We start from the raw sequence: 14,361 nt of genomic DNA on the forward strand, positions 1-14,361 counted from the left end.
TGCTGATGGAATTAGATTAGGAAATGAGACACTTAAAGTAGTAAAGGAGTTTTGCTATTTGGGGAACAAAATAACTGATGATGGTCGAAGTAGAGAGGATATAAAATGTAGACTGGCAATGGGAAGGAAAGCGTTTCTGAAGAAGAGGAATTTGTTAACATCGAGTATAGATTTACGTGTCAGGAAGTCATTTCAGAAAGTATTTGTATGGAGTGTAGCCATGTATGGAAGTGAAACATGGACGATAAATAGTTTGGACAAGAAGAGAATAGAAGCTTTTGAAATGTGGTGCTACAGAAGAATGCTGAAGATTAGATGGGTAGATCACGTAACTAATGAGGAGGTATTGAATGGAATTGGGGAGAAGAGGAGTTTGTGGCACAACTTGACAAGAAGAAGGGACCGGTTGGTAGGGCATGTTCTGAGGCATCAAGGGATCACAAATTTAGCATTGGAGGGCAGTGTGGAGGGTAAAAATCGTAGAGGGAGACCAAGAGATGAATACACTAAGCAGATTCAGAAGGATGTAGGTTGCAGTAGGTACTGGGAGATGAAGGAGCTTGCACAGGATAGATTAGCATGGAGAGCTGCATCAAACCAGTCTCAGGACTGAAGACCACAACAACAACAACATCGGGGTGAATGGAACCAAAACATGGGATAAGACTTTCCATTGTTTCAGTTTTGTGCACAATGCTCTGGGTCACATACTTAAAGGTGGATGATTGTATTCTCTCCAATTTGCACGGTGAACGTGCAGTGCTCAGTGCTGCATATTGCCATGCCTCTAGTTCATTCAGATGCTCAAGGGCTTGTCCACGTATACTGAGCAACAAGTAAGTGTCAATAAAGTATTACTTCTGGGTTATCAACATGGTGTAAAAAGATGGCAAGTTGCCATTAGAACATGGGTGGTGTGCTAAAGATTTAGAATTACTTAAATGCTTATGTGAACATTGGGCTTCAAAAAGTTTTGCCTAGTCAGTTACAAAATAACTGACTTTTGGGACCAGACCCTAAAAATCTTGTTTACAACAGTTACTGACCACAAAGCTCACATCAGTGAGCTTAAAACTTTTTATACAACTGAACAATATTATACGCTATTTATCACAGATTAATCAGTGGTTAATTGTATCCTCAAAACAAGAGTGAAATACCATATTCATGTAAAATTTCTGTCTGCCTAATTGTAAAGCAACTCCTCCTTGATGGCTTGACAGATTTAATCAATTTTCAGATTAATTTCTATCCATTTCCAGATATCACCCAGTATTATCATTTATTGGATTTTTCGCTACAGACAGAACGAAGCGGAAATGCAGATGTATGCTACATTGTAAACATAAAAATAAAAACCATATTCAAATATTGAAGGAGTCTCAGATAGACTACTACTAGTTTTAAAATAAACAAAGGTGTTGTAATCGGAATCTGTTCTTTCTTCCAAATAATAAAACACACACTAAAGCTTTTATTGAAGAATATGTGCTGTGATAGTTCATTATAATTACATACACTATGTTGCCAACCAACTACATCTACATGAATACTCTGCAGATTACACTTAAGGGGACTGCTCAGTGAACACAGGTGGGAGAAGCTTGAAAAAACTGCCAGTTTTCTAAATAGTGCAGCTGAAGGAATAAAGTGTTGTAAGTCCATATAATGCTTACCAATTTTAACAAGTCTCTTTAAAGTAGTTTTGCTGGGAGTGTCTGCTTATTAATCTAACTTCCATACATGCGTAGACAACTTCACTCATTTACACCTTTCTGTGGAAACCCTTTTTATCTCCTGTTTGTCTGACTTCAGTACTCCATAATAGATGACACTTTTTTCAAAAGTCTGTGTGCATTACTACCACATCTCATGTTGTTTAAATATGGCTAATGTATTTACCTAGTTTTTTTGAAAAGATAAGATACTTCATTTAATCAGAGTGAGATTAGAGTATATATTTATTGATTTTTACCCAGTAAATCATATATCAACTTCCCTACAGGCCGGCGGAGGAGAAGATCAATCATCTGACACTGAGGGTCAGTCAAGTCCTTCACGTCGAAGGTTGTCAAGACAGCTGCAGCAGATGCAGGAGATGGGACTCTCAGATGAAGCACTGAATCGCCAAGCTCTGGTAGCCACAGGTGGTGACGTGCAGGCAGCAATAAATTTAGTCTTCAGCTGGGGACTATCTTCATCTCCTCCCTGAAACTAAGATAGTTTAATTTTGTACATCATTCCTGCTTGGTCTAAATCTCTTGTCCTTTGTTTACAATGTTATTGTCTGCCACATGGAAACAAAGCAAGTTTTAGCAAACTTAGGTATTTTGTTGCACATAGGTTCCGATGAGTTTCATTTTGTTGCTGAGATATTCAGTAATTTGGTGGCCTAATAAGGTGAACCTGACATCACTTACTGTTGTAAGAACTATTCTGAATAAAACATTTGTCCAAATTTACTGTTAAGTTTAAGAACTCCCTCAATGTAATTCAATAAGCCAGCCATGTATCACTAATTTGCAAAAATAATATCCAGGTTTTAATCAGCAATTACGATATTAATTTTGTGTTATATAAGAGGCATTCACATGAAACCCGGTCGCTGGTGTAAAGTAACGGTAACTATTTTACGAACTCAAAACTGTAGTTATACACAGTACACATACTCAAAAATTGTTGCCAAAACTGTTGGCACATTTATCTGATTGTGACACTAGCCAGTCGATTGCATCCTCGAAGAAGTTAGTAGGCTGCTGTCGGACCCAGGCCAGGACCCAGTCACACACTTTGTCGTCCATTGCGAATTGGTGTCCGTGAATGAAAGTCACACGGTGAAAGGACGGGACTGTACGGCTGATGCTCCAGTGTTTCCCACCGAAACTGCTACAATGTCATCTTCACCGCATTGGCTGTGTGTGGGCGGGCATTATCATGCAGGAGGATAAAATACTTAGGAGTTTCGATATGACGGCTCATCTAAGGTTCGGTAAAGTGGCTTGATAATGCTGGGCATTGATGGTGGTTCCCCATTCCAGGAACTCAACAAGCAAAAGGACATCATGACCTTAACAGGACAGGTGTGCATGGCCTTTGATTTCTTTGGAGGTGATGAAGTCGCATGTTCCCTCTACCTGCCCTGACGCTTGCTTTCCGGTTCAAAATGGTGACACCATGTTTCATCACCTGTGACAATTCACAACGGAAATACCTATCCCTCCTCAGATAACACTGCAGATGACTCAAAGACAGCGTCATTCGAGTATTGCGCTCAGTTGGTGAGGAAACCACTGCACACAGATTTTTCAAAAGTTCAAGTGTTGATGCATTATCTTGTGGGTGGTGCCCATGCTAAACCCAGTAACCGATGTGGATCTCGTCCACGGTGGTTCTGTGGTTGTCCAAGACTAAAGCATTCACTTCTGCAACCATTTCCGGCGTGACAACACGATGAGCCTGTCCAGGACGAGCATCATCTTCCAATGACTCACGTCCTCAAGAAATCGATTGCACCTTTCCCCAGCACTTGAACAACTCACTGTACTCATCATATACAGCCTTCATCCATCGATACATTTCACGGCCTCCAATTCCCTCCACCACCAAAAATCAAATCACTCCTCATTGTTCCTGCTTACTCACCTGCAAGTTTGGTAGTAGACAATAACTTGTGTGAACCTCTTCTCTTTGGTGTGAAACCACACGGATGCTGTGCAAAATCAAATGGACCTCATATATTGATTGGTGGTGTTATACAGTAGTTAATACAGTGGCAAACAGATCATTTGAAGCTGGCATAGTAAATTTTGAGTCGAGGGGCCGTAAACACACACTACTAGTCTCTCATCAGGGAAGACTTTGAAATCACTCTTAAAAATGATCTGCTTTGTATGAATATGTACACAATGCTGGTTCGTTTTTTGGAGTGATGGATATGTGTTGGAATTAGTTAAAAAGTTAAGGATTTTGAAGTTAAATGTCTTAAAGTGAAAGGAAATTGATTTTAAGATTATCTTACATTATTGTAATAGCTTAATGTTTGTGCAGTTAGACACCAGTCGTCCCTTTTAAAGTGGAAATACTTGGTAGCTGCCACATCTGCTTTCTCAGAAACAATGTGTGTGAAGGTGATTGTTTTGTCGTATCATTATTTTACCAACAAATTACTTGCATACTGAGACCTGGATATTGAGCTGAAAGAACAGCTAGAGTAGTCTTAAATTTCTGGAAGTCAAGTCTGTAATGAAGCAACTGAAGAATCTGAAAAAGTCTGCAGCACATATTTTCACTTAATCTGACAGTATTGATCAATATATCAATATTATATCCTTCCATTTGAAAGTCTGCTCTTACGTACGAAATCCTTTGCACTGTTTCCAGTTCTAGCAGATTGAATATACAATATAATCTTTAAGCAGAAAATGATATGGAATTTGTGGTATGGAGGCTTCAACATGGTTTTCACTGCAATATGTGAACTGCGTAGCAAGCATCCAGTCGGGTACAAAGATTTGTCATTACAGTGAGGAGAAAAACTTGCAAGAGCCAAAGTTTATTAACTGAATCTTCTGCTGACTATCAATAGAAGCATTTGAAGCATTACAGCCTGTGATATTTGCAGCTCTGCTTCGTCACTGTCCAAGAACTTTGCTTTGCACAAATGACTGATTGAAACTGGCAAAAAGCTTTAGCTTGCAGCTATACTGCTTACGTAAATAATAAAGTTCCATCGAACATTCACTGAATAAGGAATTAAAGCCCAGGACTGCTAACCTGAATACCAAGTACCCCACTAATTGGTAACCTTCTGCACTCACACACCTACATGACAGAAGGTAATATCAGGAAGTCTAAATTTATAGAAAAAGGCCCAGTCTTCATTGACCTCTAATGTACCTCATTCCAGAATTGAAATGGAGCTAAATCTATTTGAAGCTGAGGGTGATATAATACTGGATGACCTTCCCAAATTCATATATACCTTGTTTCACAAAGCATCTAGCATCCAGCGCACATTGATCTATTGATTATTCGTATGACTTTGAAACGTGTCCCTGTCGGTTTTTGAACATTGTTGAACACATTCTAAGTTGATTTCTTAATGAATCATAAGTTGATTTGTGAATGCGTGCATAGTGTACGTGATGTCTCTGTCAGTGGAATCCTCGTCACATCTAGAAATAAACTCTCCTGCAGACAAAAGGGGCTATACGAACTGAGCAGAGTATAGCCAAACGAAAGACAGCCAACCACTGTCTGATTATGTGGTTGATTGGGTTTGCGAATGGTGAGCGTTGTTACGATTACCAGTGAAATCCATAGATTCAGACTACCAGAGTGCGAATAAATGCCTAACAGGAATAACAAGTAAGAAAGATTACATACTATCTTCTTGGTGTATCCAAGAAAATAAAATTTTGACAGAAAATTTTTGGACAGATCGCTATACTAGCAGGGGCCAGTTGTACAGTCTCCGGCTAGCAGCCTCTTTAAGGTCTGTTCTGCAAGTAGGGCGGAAAACGCGTTGTACGAACATGTAACGATGCCTAACCGGAGATAATCGCGGGATAACTAAACTGTTGATTCTGGCAGAGTTAGTGAAGTTAACCGGCGAATAAGCTGTGACATTGGCAGGAATAGATACAGAATTAGTGATGACAACATGGTTTGTTAGAACGTGGAAGGAGAAGAAACGGAGACATCACACAAATTATGGAAGAATAAGACTATTCCAAACTTATATATAAATTTCGCACTACTATTTTTCGATCTCATGCTTGAGAAACTGGAGCATATGAATGAAGTGTAAAACTATTTCCTAACATAAAGCTTTTTGCTTGTTGTACGCCTATTAGGAATTTGATATTGGTACTTTGTGAATTATATTCCGTCGTGTTATAAAAATGACCATTTCTGCCAAAACAGTCCCGTTTATTTGGCGTGTGTTACAATGCTGCGTATTATGAAGGCCTGTTTAATTTTATCTCGCAGACAGTGACAAAATATAGGTAATCAGGTCGAGAAACCACATCAGTCTTGGGCCTATTTGTAATTACAGCTTTTTCAGTATTAGACAACGACATTTCAATTTTTCATGTAACAAAACGTGTGACGAACTTTGATGAGGTAACAGATCCTTTCACAAAAAGGAAAGCATGTCATGTAAAGCTGTAGCAAGATTAGAGAGAAAAAAATTCTAGTAGCTAAGGATTGAAGAAATGTGTACTGTCTTGCTTGTCTCTTCTCTTTACTGGCTTTATGTATCCTATACTTAATTTTATGTCACACAAAGCAGCAAGTTGTATGTCAAACCGGCCGACTGGAAGCAGGAGAGGCACCATAGGACATTTTAATTTCCGCTGTCCTGAATATAGTTTGATGGCATCCAGTACAAAATATACATGTTTCAATTCCACAGACCGAAATACAGTGACGTGCGATAGAAGAATGCTGTGTGAAGAGGTGTGGCGCTGCACTTTGGCACACGTAAGACCAGATAACATGTCTTACAATTCCTTGGACACATATGTTTTATGTATCAGAGTCTTCAGAAAGATGTGCGCTACAAAACGAACGTATTTTTGAAAATTCTAGGGATGCCACTGTCTACTATTGCCCCAGTTCGGAAATATCGTAGATACAGGTCTGATGCATAGAGCAGTCTTGAGTTATAATAGGGAAGCGGGTGGTCTCCATGTGACCCGTGTTTACATTTAGTGATTTTGCTGTTTCCTCTTTGACTACTGCACTCACGTCAAATGAATACAAAATTGATTTCTTTGGCCGGGAGCTATCATGTGAATTAAAATACATTCACATAATTACAGAAGGCTGAAATACGTTATTATTTTCAGATTTTATTTTATTTCCACCTTTCTGACAGTCAAGCATTAATTGCCATGCAGAACAATGAAGTTATTTTTATCGGTTTGCTGGAGAAATTTTCTTTTACTAATCTTTTCTACTGAGGCAGTCAATATATTTGAAACAAAGGGTTTAATTTCAAACTATTGGCTAGTTTCAACTGTTCGGTGCATTTCAAGTGTATGTTTTCATCTTCTAGCACGTATGGCATTATGCCATAACAAAGAACCAGGCATGAGATAACAAAGTACTGGTACCCAAGGAAATTTACATCCCGAAATCACATTGAAAAACTTAATATCAGATCGATGCCTACTTCACTGGGAATCTGGGACTCATTTAAAAATCAGCACTTTGATGATGAGCCACTTAGAAGAAGTTATAGCCCAGAAGATCACACTTTTATGTCGTTATTAAAAAATTTACTGGCACATTTGTGTGATATATCTTAAAATGTAATATGTGCATTAAAGACCAACATTATATGTGAAAGCTTAGCTTCTCTTGCAGCGTATTGGCCTTAGAGACCAATATTATATGTGAAAGCTTTGTTTTTCTTGTAGCAACATTATATATATTAATTTAAACCATTAACTTCTCCTGTTCGTGTGTTCGCGCTACTTAACAGTGATGTTGCTATTGGCTGAGTACACCACGTGTCCGAAGCTCTGAATATCCGCTGTCATTGGCTGGCGAGATCACGTGACATGAGCTGTGACTGGCTTACAAATACGCATCGCAATCTCGATTTCAATGCTTCGGAAAGTAACATGCGGTGTTTGGTGGAATCCGAATTTATACTTTCGTAATACGAAAATATGCAGCATACATGTTACTGCACATCAAACATCTTTCCAAAAGGTGTTTCATCTTCTAAAGTGCCGGGAAATTCTACGCCCAGGTATAAAACCATAACCATTCAAAGATTGATAAGTTATACAGTTCCGAGAGAAAATATACTGTTAATTAATGGGGAAAAACTATGTTTCCAAGCGGAAGAAAGTGTATTTTTAACTGGGAAATCCGGGAATTTTTTTTCCTTGTTCACGTATACACCCTCTAAATGAATAAGTGTATTTGAACCTTCTGTCACTGCTTACACCTTTGATTATAAAGCAGGACACAGTCATGAGGGTGTCTGTAACACAGCATTACTACCAGGAACCTAGAAATTTCTCATGACCAGACGGAGTTATAAAGACCTCAAGTACACATATAAAATTTTGCTACAGGCATTGAGTGTCATAGTGCCAGAAAACCTGCCACGCTATCAAAATGGTGCTCAAAAATAATTCATTAAATATAAGTCAAATGCACCAATATGCTTTTGTACTACAATATGTTGTCATAGAACAAAAGCAAACTGGCACTTTTCATTAATTATAATGTAGTTCTACCAAGAACCGACGGAAGATTCAGTTAACCTAAGTCAAAGCTTTTTTACAATAACTCTTTTATTTATAGGTAAATGACATGCACAAAGGGAAAAAATGGTGATTAATATACAGATTAAGCATTACTAAAATTTGCTATGAATAATACAAGTGACCACTAAATGCAACACTAATCTCTCATACAGTATGTGTGGGTTTTAACTGAGCCATTTCCACCATAAATAAGGTGCCATTTATAAATTTTTCTGCTCAGAGTCTACATTTTGAGTGAAAAGGTCTCCCATTTTGGCGGCAACTTGTGTTTCAAAAATGTCATGTCTGCATTCTTTCTTTAGTTTCTTGTGGTCTTCACTAATGGCTCCAGTACTGAGTACACTTGAGTCTTTTTGGCAGTACTGCACCTTTTGGCACTAGTTTGTCTTTCTTTCAATTTCATGAGATACTTTCCTATATTGGTACTTGGAATACTGGTAATTTCATATGCCTGTGATGGGTAATGAATTTGTAGGTCCACCTCAAACTCTTTGCAGGCTGCTGACAGACACAGTACCATGACAACTAAATCCTGTAAATAAGGTTTAACACTCCTGAATATTGAAAATAGAAACAAGTATGTAATATGAAACAATCTTTCTATAAATCAGTCTAAAACATGTAAGCAGCGTTCCAAATCAGAGTGAAAAGTTTAATGTAAATATTAACATAAATAGGAGCAATGAAAGAAGTATACAGCACTATAGAGGGAGTTCCTGGAGGATTGGTCAATACTCAGGGATATGACAGGAACAACCATTCAAAGCAAAAAAGTCTAGTAAACATGGCCTCTAAAATCCTTACCTTAGGAGCTATGAGCACTTCATCTTCGGTTCTGTGAAACAAATCTCTTCTACTGTAAGCTCTTTGCTTCCCATATTTTGAAAAGTGGTGGTACGGGCCAAAACAAGGAAAAATGACTAGTAAACATTGGCTCTGAAGTGCACACCGTAAGAGCTATGAGCACTTATTCATCTTTACTTCTGTGAAACAAATGTCTTCTACTGAACATGTGCTCATAGCTTTTAAGGAATTCATTTTAAAGCCCATTTTGCTTTTTTGGCTTCAAATGATTGTTCCTATTGTATCCCTGAATACTGACCATTTTTCCAGTGACACCCTGTACATTTAGTAACTATTATAAATAAACATTTGTCTTGGGGAGGGGGGGCGGCATATAGATGCGCTGTGCACACATATAAACACGCGAATTATCTTTATAAGCAAAACAGCAAAAGTTATTGTTCTCAGGACAATGTACTATGGGCTCATGCTCCCACAAAACAGGGAAGTTCAAGAGCAGGAAGGTATAATTATAGCCGAAATACAGGCCTGTAGACAAGTTTTGACATGAAGTGTGATTTTGCACCTTCTGAATTCTTGGTTGTGGTGACAGACTAATTTGGATTGTACCTTGAAGTCTAGATTAAGTTGAAATGTGATAATTTTTTTGTGAGTTGGCAGAGCCAATGAACATGAAAGCCAAATAACGGTTGTGGTAATAGACTGATCTGTGGTGTAGTGTAATGTTCATGTCCATGTCCATGCCATATTTGATGCAGTTTTCATCATGAAAACTAAAAGTACAAGGTAAATTCAGAAAACATACATTAGATAATGGAAAAATCTGCAACAAGTTTTTGACACGCATTACATACATACACTATGAAAAATGCAGGAGGTGTCTGTCCACTATGTAGCTTTTACCGAGTTTTGAACACACACACACACACACACACACACACACACACTCTCACTGTATGTTCCTCAGATGTTTCAGCAGATGTTTGCAATTATGTTTTTGCAGTGTGTACCTGGAGTCACCCTAAACAAATACCATTCATCAGGTCTTCCATGCTAAGCCCAGCATCAACAGAATGTGGAAGTTTGTTTTTAAAGGCAGAATTTTACACATCCATGTGATGGAACAGTCCCAGATTGGTCCAGTACAGTATATGTTTTATCGATATGTATTAACAAACTCCAGAAGGGACACCCGGTGTATATCTCAAACTATTATGGCAGTGAGACAAATGGTAGAGTTGGAGAAAATGTTACACTGTCTTAGTCTGTCTGCCTATTAAATTGTAAAAAGGACACGTCTGTACCGTCAGCTGCAAATTACCAGCTACAATAAATGTTGCAATTCAATTTTTTTTTTTTACATTCTAATTGTCATTTGTAATTTTAGGTAACATTTTTAACATCAGGATAATTCATTTTTCATGTTTGTAAAACAGAGTATGAGTGTTTCTCTCTAGAGAATGATTTTTAGAAGTGGTGGAATTTTATGCATTGTGTTGGTTGCATTGTTGCTAAACAGGTAGTGATTGTTCCTCTGGCTGGACATGGTTCATTTTATTTAAATTATAAACATGCGCATGGTTCCTGAAGCTGGAAGTACTTCATTTTGTTTAAGTTATAAACAGGCACACACATTATTGTTCTGCGTATCATACCTCATACAAATTATAGGCTTATTATGTTCAATTTCAGCATAAATGGTAGAATATTGGATGGAGGTTCTTCAGAATGCAGAATATATTAGGGTATTACGAAGCAAGTCATTAAATATTCTGTGGTAGTAATGTATTTGTGTTTGTGTGTTGTGAATTACCTCTCTGATAAACCTTTTTTACCTTTACCGTGACCCTGTAAATTCAGTCTTTTCACTATCTTCTTTACCATATGTTCTTGCTTTCATTGGCAAATAAAAGTCAATTTTGTATGTTTAAAAGATGCATACCATAACTTATTTGGCTTATCTTTGTAACCTGGATCATTGGTTACCCCAATCAAGAATTTTTTGCCTTGCTGTGACCAGTATTCTTGACAAAAGGATCAATCCATACTGAGACAATGGACAACGATAGCATGCTATTCCGTGCCATTGTCAGCAAGATCGACAAACACTGCATTGACATCCAGGTTTTGAAACTTGGTGTCCTGTCAACACAGAATATGAATCATATGCTGAGTCTGTACCAGAGGGATCTCTGTTCGTATTATTGGGTCGGTGCATGAGTTTGTAGCATTTTTCCATAAGTTCAATATACACAACAGATACGCATAACAGAAATATTAGTTATCAATAATATATTCTTCTTCACTTTTTACGACAGTCTACCAATGCTGGGGTAACTTTTCAATTCTGGGACTGTAGAAATCATGTGGTTTCAGGGCGAGGAACTCGCCGAGCCATGTTCGGAGCGCATTTTCATCCAGAAGGGAAGTTTCTTGCAGGTTGTAAAATAGAGAGGAAAGGGTGAAAATCTAAGGGTGCAGGATCAGGTGAAGAAGGTGGGTGTGGAATGACTTTGCAACTCATCTCCTGTATAGTGTTTTTTCTCAGTCCATCGGAAAGCAGGAGGGCATTATCATGGAGTAGCATCACTTCATGCAGTCTTCCTGGTCATTGTACTTGGACTGTGTATGAAAAGACATCTCAGTTGTTTACAATAAATGTCAGCACTGATAATTACACCTGGAGGAAGCAATTTGTAGAACACCACACCTTCGTTGTTCCACCAGATACATAACATTATCTTTTGTTGATCCAGACAAGTCTTTGTATAGCGAGTTGCTTTGTTTTCAGCCAACCATTCCTTTATTTTCCCTTTGTTAGCATAAAGACACAATCTCTCGCGAGTAATGATACAAGGTAGGAATGGTTGGTGCTTTTCAAGGCCAACTGATGATGAGCAAGCAGAGATGCACATATGGCCATCAGCTGATTTTTGTGATTTTGGCTTAGAACATGCGGTACCCATACACCTGATTTTTTTTTTTTTAACTTTCTCCACTGCGTGCAAATTTTACAAGATGGTGGAGTGAATGTTATGTGTTTCTCTTTTGCTGACAAAGACTATAGCTGAAAAGTTTATGTAAGTATCTTTTAATTGCGCCTGTCTGCAACTTAATGTGTCTTCTTTGCAGTAAGAAGCAGTCCATCTTTTCCTACATTGTTGATGTTCTTACCTGGCATTTCCATTGCTTAACAATCAAAGTTCATCACATTTGCCGGTTTTTAAGTGCACTGATGTGGATCCTTTAAACAATCTTCGTCAAATCCCGATGGTCTTGCTGAATGTGGAGGGGTGCTAATGTTAAAACGATCCTCCTTAACACAAGAAAACTATTTTCTTGGTGTGTTCTGGTCAATGGCATTAACGCATTAACCTCATAAACAGCAGGGATGTCTCTGGCTGCCTCTGCTGCTCTCACCCCGTCACCAAACTCGAGCAGAAGACTATGTCGGAAATATTCAGATTTCTCGACTTGGCATTCCATTTTCTAGCAACCAGAATACCAGCATACGAAACAAAAACACTATAAACTTATGCATGAACATAGTAAATGCCATTATATTTTCCATTTAATGCATTCTCTGATTCCATTCATTTTTAATCCATGTTTTTTGAAAATTGCATGTTATGTTCTTATAGGGAGCTTTCGGGAACAATATGTTATTTGGAAACCTTTGTTTGAAATCTCCTTCAATGTTTTATATTTTTTCTACAATATTTTGAAAATACATTTCTGTAATTTTTTAACTTTTAAGAATATTAATTTATCTTATAATATTCCAAATATTTCAATAACTGGCAGTTATGTATTTACCATTATTCCATCACCAAATCTTCATTACAGAACTATGTTTAAGGATATAAAACTGTTTTATCTCTGTAAAAATTGTTAATATCTTGAATATCACATTTTTTAGAAATGTTAATGTAGACTTATTGTAAATAACAGATTGCTGATTCTTTTCATCATTGAACTGTGGTATATTTGTTGAATTGGTAGCATGAATATTAGTTATGAACAGTTGTGGGAAGGAAGAACTGGGACATGCTTTTATGTAAGACAGTGAAATCTTAGGACCCTGATAATATTCTAGAATCTAGAATAATTTATTTTGAACACATTAATATCTTTTCAGAAGCATGACAAGCCCGGGTCTCATCAAGAATCATATAGCAAAATGTATTGGGCATTGAGCTGGGTCATGAATTTCATTGAATATTCCAGATGAGTATTTTCACTGTTTTTTAAGCTATTCATCAATCAGCTTCAGAATGTATTCTAATGTGCAGTTTCACAATCATACATGTGTACTGAATAACATTTACATGTCTGATTCTTCAGAGAAGAATGTTACTTTAAAACTTAAATTTCATCAGTTTATTACCTTTGTATTGTACGGACAGTGGGGATGGGGCTGGTTAGATTTGGGGTCTCGTGCTGGGTTCCTTCATTGTTGAAAAGATATTAATTTTGTTTTGTATTCCAGATCAGTGATGTTAATGAGAAATATTCTACTCTGCTTTTAAAAAATAAATAAATAAGTGAAATCTGCAGCAAAAAGATTCTGTGAAAGATTTGAAGCTGGATGTAAAAATTATAGACAACGCTGGTTTCAAGAACAAAGTCACTGAATGAGAATAGAAAAGGTAACAGAGGGCTTAGAAACTACTGGAGCAGTTCATGTTGAAAGCATTGTTTCTGGAAAGAAATTTCAAATAAAAATAAAAGATGTTAGTATAGTGTCACATTTACTAAATAATAACTAGAGATGGTTGGATACTGCATTGTTTTTGAAAATCCAGTGGGTTCAATTTGAAACGGTGGTAAAGTTAAAGCTGTAACTCACAGAAGAGATTTGGGCATTTGTACCCCCATAACTACCAATTTTGTGAGTGTACCACTTCATTCTTTGCGCATGAAGTTTGTGTTGATTCAGCCACTAGAGGCCACCTGGCCTGCTAATATGATAGCAGTTGCGTACACAGCCTACCGGTTGCACCCCCGTTTGAAACTGCTCAATATATAGGCCAGAGCGCAAGGCTCTGCTGGCTACTTGTAAAATGAAAATAGGACATCCGAACCTTGAATATGAAACTTCATTATCTAGCAGAGGTAATGGACAAAGTAAAGTTTTCTAAACCTCTAAACAAATGTTTGACCTCCACAGAGGGTAAACAAAAACAAGTACCACATATTCAGTCTAGTGTTCGAGCCAAATGATAACTTGAACTTACACGTAGTAATGTGCTCAGCCCTATAATGC

General features: G+C 37.5%; 1 protein-coding gene across 1 annotated transcript in view; it reads left to right on the forward strand.

Annotated features, from left to right (window-relative positions):
- The window catches only part of LOC126412534 (ubiquitin-like protein 7), a 69,110-nt gene extending 66,652 nt beyond the window's left edge, over positions 1-2,458 (forward strand). Inside the window, exon 8 of the mRNA XM_050082177.1 lies at positions 2,006-2,458. Coding sequence (XP_049938134.1) covers positions 2,006-2,212 — 207 coding nt within the window. The 3' untranslated portion in view covers positions 2,213-2,458. The remainder of the gene's footprint in view (positions 1-2,005) is intronic.
- Positions 2,459-14,361: the final 11,903 nt, after the last annotated feature.

The sequence above is a fragment of the Schistocerca serialis genome, chromosome 7 (assembly GCF_023864345.2).
Source record: "Schistocerca serialis cubense isolate TAMUIC-IGC-003099 chromosome 7, iqSchSeri2.2, whole genome shotgun sequence".
Lineage (NCBI taxonomy): Eukaryota > Metazoa > Arthropoda > Insecta > Orthoptera > Acrididae > Schistocerca > Schistocerca serialis.